At 34.2% G+C, this 21317-nt stretch overlaps 2 protein-coding genes across 2 annotated transcripts in view; one reads left to right on the top strand and one right to left on the bottom strand.

The window, feature by feature from the left end:
- The window catches only part of LOC147076245 (RNA polymerase-associated protein CTR9 homolog), a 578712-nt gene that overhangs the window by 213122 nt on the left and 344273 nt on the right, over positions 1–21317 (bottom strand). The gene's annotated exons all lie outside the window — the stretch shown is intronic.
- On the top strand, positions 4807–12390 carry LOC147076261 (uncharacterized). The gene is made up of 5 exons (XM_085940363.1): positions 4807–4941; positions 7030–7122; positions 7750–7842; positions 12017–12178; positions 12376–12390. Exons 1-5 carry the CDS (start codon positions 4807–4809, stop codon positions 12388–12390), a joined length of 498 nt encoding a protein of 165 aa, XP_085796489.1.

Genomic DNA, 21317 nt, shown 5'->3' with positions numbered 1-21317 from the left:
TCACACATGTTTGTGAGTCTCCTATAAAATTTTTTGTACACTTGTTTTTGAATACTTTTTTTGTCATCTATGTATTTTTAAACTAGCGAGCATCTATATGTACACTGATCACATTTAGGTTCTTCGTCACAATGTGTTATTTCATGTTTTTTACGAGTATCGCTGGCACCATTCATTCTGCTCTGCGAGAAGCTGAAGGTCGAGAAGGCTTTAATGTCTTGGTCGCTCAAAGGATGACAAAATTTAAAAGTGGTCAAGATCCTCAGCCATGAGTATACAACCAAGAAGAGAGGAGAAGACAACTAATTTGCGAGCATCTATATGAACTTTCATCGCATTTATAAGGTTTTTATCCGTATTGCCATTTCATATGTTTTAAGCTTACTAGGTATTTTTAAATTACATATTTAATTATATTGGAAATCACATTCATCTCACGCAAATGGTTTTTCTCCTGAATGTGTAAGTTCATAAGTTCTTTCATTGAATAAGTTCATGTTATTTGAATATGTTTCTGATAATTCTCCCATATACCTTCTGTTGAAAATAATGTAATTTCTATGCCATTTTACCATAATATTTACAAACTTATTTCGGAAGTCCTATATTATTAAATTTTAGCTCAACTATTGAAAAATAATAAAACTGTTAGGTAATAGTATTACAAAGATTTTACCACTGCGTTTCATTAGTTAGATTGTTATCTAAATTAAAACTGTAAACATCTTTACAGTCTTCTGATGTTGGTTAATTGAACGATCAAGAGTTACGTATTTTTAACATAATGAATAGCTGCTAAAGAAACTATGTTTTAAAAATCGAATGAACTTGATATTTTATATGGCAAACGTATATAAGTATAGACATCTTATCCGTGGTAAGCTCAAAATACCTAAACTATCAACTTACCAACTTTTGGCAGCATCGTATCGAATACGTTGTTTAAGAACTCATAAACTTACACATTCAGGAGAAAAACCAGTTGCGTGTAATGAGTGATGACTTTGAAATGTAATCAAATATGTCATTTAAAAAACCTAGTAGTCTTAAAACATGTGGAATGACAATACTGGTGAACACACTAACGAATGCAATTTATGTTCATATAGATGCTCGCAAATTAAAGTTTTAAAAGACACAAAATGACACATTCCGATGAAAAATCTAATAAATGCAATGTATGTTCATATAGATTTTCGCGAATAATATGCGTACTTGCCGGACCGAGGATTGGAACTAGGGACCCTTGACGCAATATGCCAACGCTTAAGTCACGCGGCCATTTTTGGTGGATGGTGAAAAACCTTATAAATGCAATGTATGTTCATATAGATGCTCGCAACTAAGTCATCTTAAAAACTAACAAATGACAAATTCTGGTGAAAAACCTTTAAAATTCGATGTATATTCATATAAATGCCTACGACTTTGTTGTCTTAAAAGACATGAAATGAATATGTACTTATTATATAGAACATACTCGTGAAAAATCTTATAAATGCAATGTATGTTCATTTGGATGCTCGCGACGGAGTAATCTTCAAACATATGTAAAGATACAAAATGGTGAATTACCTTTTAAATAAATTGACTACTTATACGGAGGCTCGGCACAAAATCATCTTAACGCTCATAAAACGAAACAGGAGAAAAACCATTTGCGTGTGATGAATTTTATTTTGAAAGTAAGTAGTACTTACCTAAACAAATATGTCATTTAAAAACTCATAATCGTGATGAGTTTAAATATAAATGTAAACAGATATGTAAGTAGGTACGTTGTTTAAGAACTAATAAACACACACATTCAAAAGAAAACCATTTGCGTGAAACACTTGTCGAAGCTGTCAGAGGCAATAACTTTTTAAAGAACCTACAAAACTTTATTTGATATCGATTCTGAATAGCATAATATGAAGTGACTAACACTTCTCTCCTAACATAACACCTACCAGAACTACAAGCATACGTTGCACCACCTGGAGAAACAGAGAAAAAGAAGAAGCAAATATTATTAGGAAGAGTTAAGTGCCTGCAAGTTAACCCCTTTATATAAAAAAAATATAAATGTCATTCCAATATTATCTTTTGAGGAAAATATCGTTGCATAAAAACATACCTATTGCATTTTTCAAAAGTATGCATACCTAATTGTATTCTAATAACTTAACGGTATTTATTTTTATTACAGATCATTTTAAAAAACAGTAGGTAAGTATAATCATATAATTGACTGCATTTTTCCTTATTAAACTGACATTGATCCATTCAAAATCATAAATAAATAGATAAATGTTAAGAAAGTTGAATGATTTTGTAATTTTGACACTTTTGTATAATCAAATTGTCAATTTTGAGGTAGTCTATTATAAACCGACATATTTAGTGAGCCTTACACCGTGTTGGCTATTTTGACTAGACTCTTTTGACTGGATGTTCCAAACGGATGCGGTCGTTTTTGTTCAGGACATTTTGACAGAGTACTTAGTCAAAATTGAAAAATGCGAATTTTTCGCGTAATTTAAATGGAAAAACAATAAAAACTTCATGAAAAATCATGTAATTAAATTACTCAAAGGTGTGCATTTAAAAAATGTGGAAAAAAAATGTTTGGTTTTAAAACTTGACGGCCACTCAAAATCTAATTACTAGCTTAATATAAGAGATAATTTTTTTTTAAATCGTGCTAAAAGTTTACATAAATTAGGTTAATCGGATGCCCTAAACAAAAAAAAATTAAGGCAAATTTAATGGTTCAAGTATTAAGTCACTAAAATTTAAAAAATAATATCTCACGATATAATCGATAAAACAAAAAAAGCACGTGCACAAACGTAAGCCAATAATAGACAAATTGATGTCTTAATAAAAAGTTAAAAAAGTTTGTTGGGTGGTTCTACTTAACGATCATTAAATATTTCATATAGAATAACTCACGCACTATATGAGAAAAAAAATAAAAAAGTATGCAGAATTGCGCACTAGCTAGGCAACAAGAGATTTAACTACAAAATATTTTTTTTAACCCACCCAGTCAGGTTTTGCATACAAACTTTAAAATTGAATAGCGCGCTGAATATAAGTGAAAAACAAAACAAAATCGTGCACTAACGTTCACTACCAAGGCACAAGTGTTTACAATTTAAATTTAAGGAAAAACACATGTTTTGTGACACAAGTATCCAGCATTTAGCTGGGTCACCCAAATTGAAATGCGAATAACCCCCTTAATGTGCGTGCACAAACGAAAAAAACGCGTGCACAAACGTGCACTAACGATGCACAAACGAATGCACTCGAAAAAAGTTGAAATTTCAACATTGGGTGACCCAACGTTTAGCTGGAACACCCAATTTGAAATTGGAATTTTTCGGTTATTATAGGTGCACAAACGAAAAAAAATCGTGCACAAACGTGCACTAACGATGCACAAACAAATGCACGCAAAAAAAGTTAGAGTTTTAACATTGGGTGTTCCAGGTAAATGGACCTACTTACTTGATTACTGTTTTTTTATGGAGAGTAAAATAATTTTATATTATAAATTAAAATATTGAAAATTGATCGATAATATTGTCGACATTCTGAAATTTATGCTAAATTGGTGTGAACATTGTAAAAATGTAATATAAGTTATCTCACAGTTATGTCACATACCTACTTAATTTGTTTTTATTTTTAGAATTATTAAGGCTATACCTCAGTTAAGCCATGGTCTAAAAAGATCGTGACTTACTAGGCGATGCGCGGATTGTTGACGAGCGCAAATGACGCATGCCGACCGAAATATAAATTGTCATATAAATCCAACATGCGTCCAATTAATGTTCTGTTTATTGTTCTATTCGTAGCAATAATAATAATATATTCAATGACATGTTTTCTTTTTAAAGTAAATGGATAACGTTTTTAGTCATCTTTAGGCGATTTAAGAATTAATACCCCCGTCGCAATCACGAAACAAAATGACGTATTGACACCTCGACGTTCGCTCACAGACTGCCAGCGAGTCCAAAATGTCGTCGCGCCTATAATTGAAAATTATTTGCCGTTTCACTGAAGTATCGCCTTAATAACCATGTCCTTGCTTTTTCGTACAAGGTGGTTGTTAGTAATATTGAACAATCACAAACACCCAGGCTTTGAGAAAAACACATACATAATATTATCGTGTGTCCTGACCAGGAATCGAACCCAAGAATTACTCTCGAGTGGAAGATAAGCGCCTTACACACTGCACCACGAGAGCCGCCTTGAATTTGTTAATGCGAAGTCAGTCTGACTTTTTTCAATGAAATTCAATATTGCAATAATAATTTTATCTCTTACAATATTAGTGACGAAACAACAAAATATTTACTGCAATGATTATACTAACTCCATGAAAACTAGTATTATTAAAGATGAATTTAAAAATTAAAATTATATGTTAGTATCTACCTGATATTATCATAATAAAAGAATTGGGCCACGATTTTAGAAACGACAATGACATCAAAGATTCAAATTGTCATACATTACGTCGGATACTACTGTAATACGCTTAAACGACGACCAATTTAGTTGATGGTTAATAATATAATTATAGCAAATAACCAGTGGTTACACAGCTTAGTTTCAACTCTGTTTATATCCACGAATAAATTTAATTTAATAGATATACGATCGACGCAATTAATATTCCTCATATCAATAAAATTGTCTGTTTATGGTAAAAATAATGTGACAAAAAGATGGCAACACTACTCCTAAATTACCACTGTCGCATGGATAATCTTTCACGAACGTACGCATTTAATTCGAAAAATGGACGTGAAACGCGAAATGGAAGGATTGGAATCTGATGCTGAAGGGCAGATGCCCTTACACCATCGATATATCCCGGAAACCAATACTTATATCAAGCAAGAGAGCCCCGACGATTCCAGTTGTGCTTTTGAGGTTAGTTTTTCAAGGCAAATATATTTTTAATTGGCGTCAGACAACGAGATTGGGCGATGCATTTAATCCATTTGGTATTTTTTTTTTCTTCAAAAAAGGGTTCTGGAGAATTATTACAAATCATTTTTTTGCCGTGTTTTTATTTATCTAAGCCCAAAGGTATAGTTTATTGCCTTTCAATGTTTAAAATCATTCTGATAATTTTCATTTTTGAGGGGTGCCGCCTGGGTATGCCACTGAGCCTGTGTGTCCAGGTTTTGGTTGTCTCCGGTATTAGCTAAATAGAGTAGTCTGTGGGTGGCCTCATTGTGCTCTGGTGATTTCGGCAGATGTTGCTAACTGACAATGTTTGTTTAAAGTTTAAAAATGTGCTACGGGTTCGAGCATCAGTGAGATAACATTGTAAATACAACGACATACGACACTTCTTTCCCGTAGCGGCAGCTTACTCTGAGCACAACGTGATCATAAAATTATATTTGACGGATAACTCACTTTGGTAAATTCTTGACATAGGACCTTTAAGCATTGAGCAACAGAATATTATCACACTGTTGATAGGTATATGTAAGCATACGATAATATATTTAATAAGGGCCATTGCATGACGTGTGATGAATGAAAATGAAGGAGAGGAAACAATGAATAATGGTCTCGCTAATGTGTGTTTATAAAAATAGAAAAATCCGTCACGATGAATAGATTAATAAGTATTCAATAAAAATACTAGGTACTCATCGGCATTGTTATAAGTATATTAAAGAAATAAGTACTTTGTAGTTAAGTATCTTAAAAAAACTGTAAATATGTAGGCAGGTATCTAATCAAAATGAAAATAAAATATGGCCGCTGTTGCGTATGTAAACCAATCGGAATGGCAACTGAGCGATGTTAATATTTGTGGAGTTATTTGTGGAGTTTACTAATTTAATCTACGCGACATACGGTTGCAAAATAATAGTTACTTGTTATAACAGAAATAACGTACTTTTATTTATTGTCCAAATTCCTTGGGTAGGTACTGTCATCTCCCTCCATTAAATTTGCGAAAGTGAAAAGATGCTGTCACTTTTTAATTTTTTAAGGTTTTTTTTCGTCTGGGTTCTGGACTTGCAGGTGAACAAATAACACACCGGAATTGTGGACGGAAACAAGGAGATTTATTTACGTTAATACCTACCAATGGTTACATTTTTATACAAATTTTTAATTATTTTTTTATTTTACGGAGGACGAAATGCGTATGTTTACTGTTTGGCTGTCTGCAGCTTTCTGTCGCGCCAAAACAAACGGCCGCTTACGGTACCGCGGTACCAAAGCGGCGTTACCAATTTTAAATTTTGGCGCCAAACACGTACAGCGTTGCGGTTTATTATTATTTATTTTCGCAATCAACCCTTACTATTCGTCGGTTCGATACCAATTCTGGTTCTCCAGATCCACAGATACATCCGCAAATGGGGACCATTTGGAAGTGTAACAGTACCTACCTACATTATAATTATTTAAAATGATTGTTTTTGAATAGGTAGGTGTGTTCATAGACTATAATTATACATTGCGTATGTCTCGTATGAGAGTGGCAACACTGATTTAAAACTATGCGCAACCAATATGTTTCTTAATTCAATAGCTCAATAATAATTCAATTGACATTGTTTTTCATTTGTCACCATAATGTGTTATCTTCCAATTGATGAGTGTTTGCCTTATTATTTTAATATGATAGTTACCTATCATTGTTTGTATATTAATGAGCTAGTAATATAAAAACTGCTATTAAAGGAATTCTACAACGATTGACAGTCTTTCATAGCCAATTGTGATATTATTGTTAATATGGACATTAAAAGTGAACTGTTGGACGTAGAGTCAGATGGCGAAATACTGCACAGTGTTATAAAATACAATACTATACCAAATACTCATTCGCTTTGTCCGGAAGATCATCGATATCACCAGAACATGTTAACGATAAAATAATTCATGTTTGATTTATGTTTTATTAGTGTTTTTTACACTTATTCTCTGTCTTCGAAATGTTCTATTAAAACTGGTTATATAAACTAATTATTGGTTTGTTTGTAGGTTGATGTCAAACCTGACGTCAATGGAAACTGTCATCCGATTGAAGAATTCGGCGTTTGCTCGACTGGGTCGATGTTCCATAATGATTCACAGGTGGGTGACTGATGAATTAATCATATTGTAAAACTAAGTGGCAGTTAATTATACAGGGCCTGATTGATTTTTAGCATTTGTAACGCAGTTTTAGAATGCGGAACTGCTCTAAAAAGTCACAAAATGGTTCACACGGACGTGATGGCTGATCAAAATCAGGAATTTAATAAATACAAGATACCTATGTTCATATAAAAGCATGCAAATTGGTAATCTTAAATTGCGTAAGAAGACACACTAAAACTACCTATATAAATTCAGTGTTCTTTAAGATGCTTGCGGATTAGCATTCTAAAACGACATAAAATGATTGATACATACTGGAGACAAGCCATATGAAATCAAAGTATGTTTATAAGGTTGCTTGCGTCTAAACAAAATCTGCTCATATAAATGCTTGCATCTTAGTCATCTTAAAAGCCATAAAATGGCATACTCGTGTAGTGCATATCCATTCGCTCAGCCTGAAAGGTCGATCATCACCAGAACTTGTTGACTTTGATGAACACAATTCAGGTTACTTTGATAATACAAAATTAATGTTGCATGAGAAAATGTTTTTTCCACTCATTCCTTCTTCGAAATTTTCTATGGAAACCATAAACCTACTTAATTGTCTGTTTGTAGGTTGATATCAAACCTGACGTCGATCTTAGCTGTCATCCGATTGAAGAATTCGGCGTTTGCTCGACTGGACCGATGTTCAATAATGATGCACATGTAAGTACCAACAGATTGAAAAAATGTCATCATTTAAAAAAAAAATGAATCGCAAATACACTTTTGTCTTATATATTCAGTTTAGAGTCGTCTATGAACCGTGGGCAACTAAATGTTAAGTAATATTCCCAAATTCTTAGATAACACATAACACAATTATTGACTAACGAGATCACTTTTTGCTCAGTAGCAAATACACTTCCGATAAATAACAGACTATTAAAACAATATATTACTGGATGACTGCCATGGAACAGACACGAAAATATCCACCTGCCGTAATGATCAATAATTAGAGTTGGTTTAGTAAAAATTACCTTAGCGGCAGAATTGATGCGTTACTGATAATATCAGTTAATACATCTTCCATTTATTAAACTATTCATAATATACTTAGTCTGATGCACGTTCTCACACTGAAAAATGGTATTGAAATATCCATTACGGGAAAAAATACCCTTTTTTTTAAAGGGAATAGGGGTTATGATTTTATTAATTTATCTTTGGATATAGGTTTTTAAATTACATTTTATCATAACTGTATAAAATGTTCGATAACTACTTTTCATACAACTATTCATTATTAAACAACCGATAAATATAACTCTGACCAAAACACAAATTAAAAATGAATATATTCTGTATTTGCCAGACCCATAATTCGTCCCTGGAACCCGCGACATGATAGATCGGCTCGTAAGCCTTTCAGCCATCGTTACAATATTCTGGTAATGGTAAATTTTTTGACATATACAAATTCTGCAATTGCAAAGTGAACCTATTGACACAGACACAATTGTCAACCCTCTGCGAATGCTCCCCAGGTGGAGTAGTGGAAACGTAACAATTTCGATCTGGCCTCAATTGTGAAACCTACCACTAGATCAAAGATGCATACCCCTTGGCAAAGCTTAAAACAATTAAATATGTCAAAAAGTCCTACAGTTCAGCTTGACAGATCTCACGACCTCTCAAGGTGAGGTGGTCATAAGGACCATGTATATACAAGTAAACAATTAGAGTAACGACAAAAAAATAATAAAATATGAGCAAATTTAGGATAAACATATTAGGAGAATAAATAGGTATAGATCTATGTAATATAAATAAGATGGAATGTAAATGTAACATAATGTAAATTGAATATAATGTAAAACGATTTGATAAATATTAAAATAAGGATATGGACGGGCGTTTTGTATATATATGAGTTGTAGGAATAAAATAAATAAATACTTAATATCATTAATGTTAGGAGCGTAATCTAAGTTGTTAGCAATAATCATGTAACATTAGATTTAATCATAATAATACGCGGATAAGAATTGCGTAATTTTGTATTAAATAAAATAAGTCCAGTCACATACAAAAATTTTACATAAAACTTAAAAATCATTATCTTTCTTGAAATCAAATAACTTCGACTTTAGGGAGTTTTTCATTTTTTCTTCGAAAATTTGTAAAGTATAAATTCCATAGTAATTATTGAAAAATATCGCAAGTGTCTGGAAACTCGCGCAATTTCGGGGGCTTTGCCACCGGAGAGCAAAAATCGAGCTCGAATTGTGGGACTCTTATCACCGGTGAGCCAAATCGGAGGCGAGGAAGCTGTTCCACGCACAGCGTTCCGAAATCAGTATTGCGGACTCTATCTCGCTCACACGTAAAGCTCCATCACGCTCACGCAATTCCGCGGAAAACCGCGAATCACATACATTAAATCAAACACTTGTAGCTCGTGATCCCGATATCCGATGGAGCTGAAATTTGGAACAAACTTATTTAGGTCCGATCATAGACGATCGTATCAAGTCGTTGACCGCGTGATATTCGATCACACATGGCTCTTGGCTTAGACTATTTTTATCTCATTAAATATAGATACATACTATATATACATATACATTAAATATAGTACTATATCTCATTTAGATATAGTACTTACCAACTTAGCTAGTTAAAATATACCTTTTCTCGAATAAATTTATTTCTCATCGATACAATGTATGGTACACGGATGCGGCCTTTGAACAGATGCAACTTTGTGACTCGGACCACTCAGCCATGACGATACTTACGATACTAGGTGTGATCTAAAAGATCTTTCGAAGACGAAGCGATCGATGCCTCATAAGCCTCCGTATGTGGAGTTTTTGCGTGGTTAATCGAAAAACGAAATAACAAGTTTTCTAGGATTTACACTCGTAATTAGGCAAAGTGCTTGATAATGGGCAAGTACCGGAACAGGGTATGCGCAGAATCAAAGGCAGCAATCCCTCTGACCATATAGCGTATCTTTGCTGACATTGTATCTGATAACTTTGGCGTAGCGGTTAAATTAATGGCAATAAAGTAGCACAGCCGTTATGCAAATTTTATCGCCCTAACGCCGATCTAAGGGAGGTCATCCCTTTCGGATCGAATAAAAGATCGACTTTTTCGATTTTCTATATCAGTCTTCTTGCGCAACTCAGACCCTGTCACTGCGACACTCTGTGCCAAGATTTCCGTCTCATTCTTTATACAAATTTCAATCAAAGTTTTTCATAAGACTAAAGTTCACGGTGAACTCGGTGTGCAGTAGATCTGCCACCCCAAAACCACCCATCGGCGGGTAAATGCCTATTTTGAGACTTAACCGTTTCGAAAGCGATGTTTTAAAATACCTATTTGGTACTTAATCATTTGAACGCGAAGTTTTAAAATACCTATTTGATACTTAGCCGTTTGAGTGCGCGAAAATTTTATTTTTAATCAGCGGTTCTTCAACGGAGGCTTTGAACACTTTTGAACTTTTATCTTACTGCCTATCAATTTCCAAACTTTACCGTGGTGGCTCCGTGCGCTTAATAATAAATTAGTGCTAATATCAATATTAACTTTTCTTGTATTGTAATACAATTTAATGTGAACAATTGTGACTTTTTGACTTTGTTTTGTAATCCTCCTAATGTGAAAAAGTTTTTATGTGCCAATAACCAAAGATTTCTGACGATAATATCACAATACTGTAAACTATCTGTGGATTAAAATAAACTATAAACTTAATTCTCAAACACCCACGGTGGCCGCGTGGCTTAAGCGTTGGACTATCACGCCGTGGGTCTCAGGTTCGAATCCTGGGTCTGGCAGGTACACATATTGTTTTTCAATTTGTGTGTGAGTCAGGGTATGGACCTAATAGGTTGAGCAAATGACTGACATCCATTTCTCGTAAAAAACAAAAATCTGTTAATACAAACCTCTACTCTGTGTAGGCCCATATCGAGTGCTTAAAGTCATACAACGTTATCTACAAAAAAGTGTTTTTTTTTTTTTTTAGATAACGTTATTTTACATTTACGGCTACATGATAGTCAAACAACGTTATGTCAATCTTTTCTAATTTCTTATTAAATCGTCAGTAAAGTTTAACGCTAACTACATAAGTTATCCTTGTTTTCATATTTTTCAAAAACTATCCCTATAAATTTTAACATCATCATAAGCAAGATAAATGTACAATACACAATAAATTATAAAGTATTAACATTAGGTTTTAAATAAACATTTCCCTTGTTGAGTTACAAGAATCTAAAATAACTATTTTTGGCTCTCCTGTAAAGTTGCACTTTTGTAGATAGTGTTGTTTGACACTAAGCCCTCGATATGATCCTATTAGGATCGGACATTTTCGAAAAAAAAAAATAAACTTAATTCTACCAGTGAGTTTTAATTAAATAATAATAGTGAAAGAAACATTCTGAGAGTCTTCCACACTGTACTCCCTCAACGATGGACCTTCACTCCCACACTCACAGCTGGTCGAGGGATTCGGAGGGCGACACTATTCTATTCATATCAGTCGATAATTGTTCCCAATCTGTGATTTGGCATTCGAAACTATTATACTTTTGCACATAATTATATGGTTACTAAGTATTGTACGATAATTTTATCAGATTTTGTTTTATGCATTTGATTTTGCATTTAATATGTAGGTGCATTTTTTAACCTACTAGATCATACGGTAACATTATATCATATTAATTGATGTTTAGGTAATATTATCATTTCTTATCGTCTTCTTATTCTTACTTCTTTGCTAGATATTTTCTAAAGATGTTGAAACTTATTTGGAATAGGTACCTACTTTTGAATTTATATAATTATGTTTGATAATTTATTTTTCTAGGTTTCTACGAAAGGATGCTTCTCAGCGCCTCACGATACAAACATGAGTCAACAATCCTCGGCTGATGGAATGCAAGATCAATTAAAGATGCATTATTCAGAAGTGACGATAGATGAGCAAAATATTAAAGAGGAAGTCTTAAAAGCAGATACTCCGAAGGAGGTTCGACTTATTCTGAGAAGGGTAGTACATTTCTCACGTAATTTGATTTGTAGCATTTGTAACGCAGTTTTTGGATGCAGGAGTGCTCTTAAAAGTCACAAAATGATTCACACGAACTCACAGTTTAGTTCTCAAAAAATACATAAAATGATAAATACTGATGAAAAACCCTATGAATGCAATATGTGTTCCTATAGATGCAGGGAACCTAGTAATCTTAAAAAACATAAAATGACACATACTAGTGAAAAACCTTTTCAGTGCAATGTGTGTCCATATACATCCTCAAAATCTAACTATCTAAAAAGACATAAAATGATACATTCTGGTGAAAAACCCCATGAATGCAATGTGTGTTCCTATAGATGCAGGGGACTTAGTAATCTTGAAAGCCATAAAATGACGCATACTGGTGAAAAACCCTATAAATGCAATGTGTGTTCATACAGGTGCACTCAACTAAGTCATCTTAAAGTACATAAAATGACACATTCTGGTGAAAAACCTTATAAATGCAATGTGTGCTTATATATATGCTCGAATATTAGTAGTCTTAAAAGACATAAAATGACACATACTGGTGAAAAACCTTATAAATGCAATGTGTGTTCATATAGATGCTCGAATCTAAGTAGTATTAAAAGACATAAAATGACACACACAGGTGAAAAACCTTATAAATGCAATGTGTGTTCATATAGATGCTCGCGACTTTGTCATCTTAAAACACATAAAATGACACATACTGGTGAAAAGCCTTATAAATGCAATGTGTGTTCATATAGATGCTTGCGACACGGCGATCTTAAAAAACATTAAATTACACATACTGGTGAAAAACCTTATAAATGCAATGTATGTTCATATAGATGTTTGCGACTGGGCCGTCTTAAAAGTCATATAATAAAACATACTAGTGACAAACCTTATAAATGCAATGTGTGTTCATATAAATGCTTGTTACTTCGAAATCTTAAAAGACATAAAATGACACACACTGTTGAAAAACCTTATAAATGTAATGTATGCTCATATAGATGCTCGAAATTTGATAATCTTAGAAGACATAAAATGACACATACTGGTGAAAAGCCTTATAAATGCATTGTATGTTCCTATAGATGCTTGGAATCTAGTTATCTTAAAATACATAAAATGACACATACTGCTGAAAAGCCTTATAAATGCAATGTGTGTTCATATAGATGCTCGAACTTTAGTAATCTTAAAAGACATACAATGACACATACTGGTGAAGAACCTTATAAATGAAATGTGGGTTCATACAGGTGCAATCAACTAAGTCATCTTAAAGTACATAAAATGACACATTCTGGTGAAAAACCATATAAATGCAATGTGTGCTTATATATATGCTCGAATATTAGTAGTCTTAAAAGACATAAAATGACACATACTGGTTAAAAACCTTATAAATGCAATGTGTGTTCATATAGATGCTCGCGACTTTGTCATCTTAAAACACATAAAATGACACATACTGGTGAAAAGCCTTTTGAATGCCATGTATTTTAATATATATGTTTGCTACTCCGCGATCCTCAAAAATATAAAATGACACATACAGGTTAAAATACCTATAAATGCAAGGTGTGTTCATATAAATGCTCAACACTCATTAGTCCTAAAATACATAAAATGACACATGCCTACTGGTGAAATACTCCATAAATGCAATGTGTGTTCATATAGATGCTCGCGCCTCAGTTATCTTAAAGTACATAAATGACACAAATTGATGACAAACCTTTATGATGCTTTGTGTGCGCTTATAGTTGCTCACAACTTTAATATCTTAAAGCACGCATATAATGACACATTCTTCTGAAAAACCTTCCACATGAGAGGTGTGTTCATATAGGTGCTTGCGACGAAACGATGCATACTGGTGAAAAATTTAATAAATGCGTTGTAATATTATGTAGATAATCGCTTTGCTGTTACCATTAAATAATTGCCACTATTTTAATAAAATACTTGCTGTTTTGTTAAGACTTACCGAATAATTTTAAGCCTTTAAGAACACTGTGAACGTTTAGAAATGAGTATCAAACTCATTTACAAAATAAACAAATGGTCTGTATATTTTTTTTAAATATTTTTTATTGTCATACAATGGTAATAGTATGCAAACCGTACAACGTAAATTGAATAATTTTATTATAAAGTAATTGTAAAATAACATTTAAATAGGTAGTTAATGGTCATGTTATTCTTCTTTTCGTGCCATCCCCTAACGGAGGCCGACCTTTATCAGGGCGATATTTGTGACTACTCGGTACAGTTCGGTGAAGCTGCAATCACGGAGATTCTTAAACCGTGAAATGCGGCGTCGTTGTCTGCTATATTTACCATTGGTCTTTCCTCTGTACTTAAGTATAGTGTGTTAATTGTAAATTATCGCACGGTGATAAATTGTGCCACAGTGGCATAATTTGTATATTTTTTATTGATATACTATACATAATATGGCGTCTGTTTACGAAAGTACACGTCAGATGTAGATATCAATAATTTTGATATTATAATGAGACGTTTTAATAGTACTTGTCGTTAATATTCATGTATATTTTCAATACCTACTCAAATTAATCTTTCCTTATCGAAAAAAGGCTAACTACATTTAAAACGGTTTATTTCATTTTTGATTGAAATGCATGAATAGCGTTACGTGTGCATGTTCTTATCCGAAGGTATTTACTTAAAGTTACGGTCTAAAACATAATAATATTTTTGTTAAACATATGTGGACTGAGAGTTTCGATCGTCGTTATTTACTCAGTTAACCTTGTCATTTTTTTTCAATAAAAAGTACTAGGTTGTCTGTCAACAATATAAGCTTGGATGGACGCCGCGTAATTACGCTAGGCCTAATCCGTTACGTCTCAAATATGACGTCATTGAGATTAATTAGAAACCGACGTGGTTTCGGGATTCTTGATCTTTTCCGACTGTGCCCCCGTTTCGACCACCTGTGGCTTTTATTTATAGAGGTCCATTCCTAGGCAATAATGCCTCTCGTAATCGGTCCATTTATGATGGATATTCCAGCGTTAAATTTGTTATGGCTTTATGCAATGACATTTATATGGACGAAGCATCTGGAAGAAAAAAAGACACTCACTTTATTGTCGGGTCTGCCGAATAGCAAAATCTGTTCTAACGCTATTTACAATAAAAGTGATATTGCTATAAATTCCCGATGCTTTTTGTGGGATCTGCCGAATGGTTCGGTTCGAACGGGTTCGCTCAAATGAACATTGACACTAGAAACACTGTTCTAACGCCATTACAATAAAGGTGATATTGCTATAAATTCCCGATGCGTGATATCGCATAATGGAAATTGCGTGACGTCTACCTATACATGTGCGAATGTCGCTATGCGCGAATTTACTTTCTAGTTTCTTTACTGAGTGCTTTTCCCATTAATAATGTCATTGGCTCTATGCACTAATAATTTATGTGGTTTTTAATTATTTGTAAAGTCCACAGACGTTCGAAAGAGTTGGAGTAAAGTTAATTACTTTATGCGTGGGTTAATATAATTAGTGATAAAGGGAAATGTTAGGAAAATTTATATTTTTGAGTTGATGTATGTATGGCTGCACACACCTCTGATAGAAATTGTCTTTTAATCCAGACTTTTTAGATTTGAATGGCAGGTGGGTACTGCTAATGAGAATGGGACCTGCATTTCTCGCGTACGGTCCAAACTGACTCACGTACTTACATGACTCTATAGTTATTTATCAACACACGCCGTTTAATTTCTACATTAAGATTAATCAAATGTATATTGTACAATTAATCTAGAATGTTATAATCCTTAACGGTAGTTTTTTTTTTGGTGATCAAGTGCCTATTGGATTTGGTTACATGTTTAGGCCTAGCAATTATTCCAGGGTGGACGTCAGTAGAGGACCAATGTCCTAGAGGTGTGTCGCTATGAAACAACATAAAAATTGTGTCGCTAAATTTCAAAATCAGCCATGTCCATAATTGATGAATAGGAGAAAAACAGCTTTTTGTCTTGTAAACTACACAGTCACAAGGGTGAAAGTTTGTATTATTTCAAAAATTAATAAATTCCACATTTCGATAATGCGGAAATGTTAAAAAGCAGTAGTTCTTTAGCAATTCATAAAGAAGTCAAAAATACCTAAAGGTGGACTTGGCTGATTTTGAAATCTAGCACTCAAATGACCCATTCTTGTGAACAGGCATTTAACTATGACCGACGTCATCACACATCCACTGTCTGGTCACATGAAAGGACATAAAGAGAATCATTCTTGTGACATATTTACATTGTTGTGTCAATATTTAAAATATATACTTATTATTAACAGTTTTAATTATCATTAATATTCATTACGTACCTATATAAAAACATTAAAAATATTGTATTTAAAATATGTTTGGGTTTGACATGCTACCTATTGCCGTGTATATGCTCGTGGCATCTGATCTGAATAAGTCAGTTAAAGGAAGGTTTGAATAATATGTCATCGAATTATATCGTCTGTCCTCTGGGTTTCGAGTCATTTAGACCCTGGGGACCTCCGCTTTCAAAACTACAGCTGAAATCGTTCGTCGCTTGACTGATGAAACAGGTGAATGCTGTTCAACTTAGTACGTTCATACTAAAAAATAGATTCTTGTAGGTAGAAATTATTTATAGCATGCAACACTCGCGCTCTGGAAACTAGTATTAAAACTAAGTAATAATATTCCTTGTTGACGTGTCGGAAATGAAATTATTTTTCTTTCGTTACTGTTTGCTTCGGAGTTGTTAAAACACGGACGTGTTTGACCAGCCGTGCTGATGTGTTAAAGAAACAATCGGAATGTAGGAAGTCCCCACGATTTTCGTTTTAATTATGTTATTATGTATCGATTGTCTTAAGTTTTTATATAATGTTAATGCTGCAAAATGTAATCCAAAATTATCGAATAAAGTTTGTACTAGGTATCTATTAGGTATATAGAATTTTGCGTCATGTCTACGTACATGACAGATATTATGCTAACTTCAGAAGAAAGTTGTTTCAATAAATAGTTATTTGAGAATTCAAATGTCTTTTATTTGCTAGTCATAATTGCACAGATGTAATTTTGTGTTTCAAGTAGGTACTTAACCTTATCACTGCCAGCCAATTATTATTAGGTGGACACTTGTATGCCAGCTATTTTCTAAATAAAATAAATCCTTTAAAAAATATGAAATAGGAACGGAATGCTAAATTTAATATTTGTGAAAATTTAGCAACACATCATGTGTTTCAAGTTTATCGTGAATATTTTCACACTAAAATGATAAATTAATATTGTTTAGAAAATATACACAGAATGTTTATTCAGAAGTTATGACGTTTACAACTTTACAAGAACCCGCGAATATATTCGTTCGTGGCCTACGCGACATACATGCTTTGGCGAGTTAATTTGTCCGTGGCACGCATCAGGTTAAAAGCATCGGTGGCGCCCTAAATAATTTATTCTGGATCAGAATAATTCAATAATTATGTCAATGGCCGAAAGATATCTCTCCAAAACGATATCTAATTTTCTTCGGGTAGGTATTGTCTATCAATTGGTTTGCCTTAATAATACTGACTGCTGTACTTTGTAGATTGAAAGAAGTTTTAAATTTAATAATTTAGAGCTATGCATACTTTACGTCTTTTATTTTCAGGTAGGTAGGTAGCTAGGTACCAATATATTAAATTTTCGATCGATGAAATGGGTAAGTCCTGCAGAAGTGAAGTACATGGCAACGCAGCGCACAGGACCGAGGGAAGTGGAATCAGCTAAGAGAGACCTTTATCCAGCAGTGGATGGATTCAGGCCATTTTTTTTAAACACAACAAAATCCATAGTTGATTAATTTGCTTTTTTGGGTACCTCCTATGACTGGTAGACTCGATATTCTTATAATAGAGGACACCCAAAATATAAATAGTAATTTAAGGCTATACTTCAGCTGAGGTATGGTCTAAAATGATCGTGACTAGGCGATGCGCAGATTGTGTAAATGACGCGAGCCGAAGGAAATATAATTTGTCATAAAAATTCAACATGCGTCCTTTCAATCTTATGTTTATTATTATATTAGTAATAATAATAGTATATTCATTGACATGTTTTCTTTATCAAGTACATGCGGAACGATTTTTAGTCATCTTTACACGATTTAAGAATATATTCCTCCGACGCCATTACAAAACAAATTGACGTGCTCACACCTCGACTTTCAGTCTCCAATTGGCGACGATTGCGAAATTTCGTTCCATATACTGTTGAAAATTATTTGCCGTTTCACTTATGTACGCTCTTAAGTCAATATAATATATATTATTGAGGTACCCATTTACTCAACCTATTAGGTCCATACTTTGACTCATACACAATTTGAAAAATAATAGGTGTACCCGCCAGACCCAGGAGCAATAAAATTAATATAACTTCCTTGGTTACCTGACAGTGATGCTTTGTAAAAAGTCTTTGTCCAGAACAAATAATTATATAGGTACGCCGCCATACCTCGCTGAGATGGACACATGAACAAAACCTAACGGCATCACCAGCGCTCGAAATGGAAAAGTTTACGAACCGGAGCGCTCGAAAATTTTCTGATGATATTAACATGTTTATCAAATTTTATGTGTATTTTATAAACATAAGTGTGACAGATTTTTTTGTAATATGGCATATCTAGCTCAGACGGTCAAATTATTTTGTCCACGAGACGGAGCTATAACTTTATAGATTTCACGAACCGGAACGGCGCTCCGGTGTGCTCCGGTCCATTTCGAGCACTGGGCATCACAAGGGATATATTTAATGGACCAGCACCATCATCTTGTACCTATCTCTGTTGCATGAGAGATGGAAGGTTACTTTCTAGATTCACTGAAATCCTCATTCATTTTGTCTGTAACTAAGAGCCGTTTCAGACGGGACACCGGTGTCACGCTCGTATATATTATGGGAGGCCTTTGTGTTCGAATAAAGGGGCCTTTGTAATATGTTTATGAACGCCCCAGAGGTAATGAGTCAACGTATAATTTCGCGTTATAATAATTAGAACATTGCAGTAATAAAAACAAGTGTATCGGCGGCTTGAGAATGTAGCGGCCCATGGAAAAATGTACCGGACACGCATTGACTCATTAGCTCTGGGGCGTTCATAAACAAAATACAAAGGCCCCTTTCTTCGAATACCTACAAATGCCTCCTTATTATATACGAGCGCGACACCGGTGTCCCGTCTGAAACGGGCCTAAAGCATCTTACTGAACAAGTAATGTAGATGATGTAGGAGTGTTTGGCTGTAATTCAGTAGGTGGTAGCGCTTGACTCACAAAATGCGGCGTACTGGGGTTAGGTCGGGATCGCAGCCTAAAGATGCTTGTTCGAATACAGCTCAAGCGACACTTTGTTTATCGTGCGTAGGAAATATAATATGACAATGTTCATACCTATCTCAAGTTGATTTAAGTTTGTAATTTTATGCCCTATGTTAGAACTTGCGAGTGCAAGCCGCCCGGTCGACATGACGTCATATGACATCATTGTGACGTACTACCGGAGTGATAATAGCATTCGAGAAAATAACGCTGGTCAGACAGTGGCGTTATTCATTGTCACCATACACATATAGGTGTTTCATCATAATAATATCTACGGTGAGCACTGTGTGCTGGGCGGCATGCCTCGAGCGTGTATTGGCTGATGTCACAATTACGTCATGTCGTCGGCTGACACACGAGACGATAGTTAGGAAATCGCGGTGCAGAAGCTTAAATGCCAGTTCTGATTTAAAAAAATGTAGGTAAGTAATAACCTCCTAACCGCCAAAACAATTTGCAATCTGTATTTAGGTAAAAAGGGATAGCTAAGCGACAATGTTTACCCACGCAAATAAAAATCAGGAAAAACTATCTAAGCTACCTATATTATATGGTTTTTAGAGGTGCAGACATAAAATAATAATGGCCATGCAAAGATTATATTACCTACTGCGAGGTTAAACAATCTAACCAACTTCAGACAAATTTATCACGTTCAAAAAAAACTAGATGAGTTGAGCATTTAAGTAAAGGAGCGTATACCTTTGTTGGGTCAATCTAAACTAACCACCACAAATTACCAACTAGTCAATTTTTTTTTGGTTAGTAATAAAATATCACTTGTTGGTCTCCAAATTACCGTTGATATACGCGACACAAAAGTCATCGTTAGGACACGAAATATAGCCCAATTGACACAGAAAGTCAGGCGATTTCAATGATATTATATATAACTCAATTTCATCAAAACTGTCGCTTATCCCTTTTTGCCTTGCAATTGTCGATTTGTATAAAAATAGCTAGAACGTTCCATAATTTTACTACCCACTCATCACGAGTCCGGTCACTCGACTCAGTCAACCGGCATATATTCGAGTCCAGTCTCACGGTCCGATTAATCTTGGGATTATAATAATTATCATTGAATATATTTATTCTTGTAACGATTAAGTGAACTCTCTCCTACGACATTATCTCCACACACCTCATCATTCCTTAATATTAAGTAGGTATGTAGCTATTTTTATTATGTATTTTGTTAAGCAAAATGTGTTCTAGGTTTATATAGGTATTCTCTTATATTTTTTATAATGTCCCTTATCTAATTTGGTTAATTCAAAAAAGTATAACTATACCTACCTAGGAATTTCGATTGCCACAAAAAAGATGCTTGTGCAAACATTAGTTTTCTCGATATTTCTATACGGAGTCGAGTCGTGGACCCTGAAGGCAAGAGAACGGCTTCGCATTTCTTGGACGGAGCACAGGACGAACCAGTCAATCATCCAGAGACTAGAGACTAAATCTCGACGATATGTCAGAAGAATTCTGCAGTTTTTTGGACATATTGTCAGGCGCGGACCGGACAACCTGGAGACACTGGTAGTTTTGGGTAGCCTCCAGGGAAGGCGAAGCAGAGGAAGAGCGTCTGCGCGATGGAGCGACCAAGTGAAAGAGCTGACTGGGGCACCATCCATTCTGCCCTGAGAGAAGCGGAAGATCGAGAAGGATGGAAAGTCTTGGTCGCTCAAAGGATGGCGAAA

The sequence above is a fragment of the Rhyacophila brunnea genome, unplaced genomic scaffold (genome assembly GCF_057557595.1).
Source record: "Rhyacophila brunnea isolate RB1 unplaced genomic scaffold, BYU_Rbru_1.0 scaffold_13, whole genome shotgun sequence".
Taxonomy (NCBI): Eukaryota; Metazoa; Arthropoda; class Insecta; order Trichoptera; family Rhyacophilidae; genus Rhyacophila; species Rhyacophila brunnea.
This window is presented reverse-complemented; position numbering and strand designations above follow the sequence as displayed.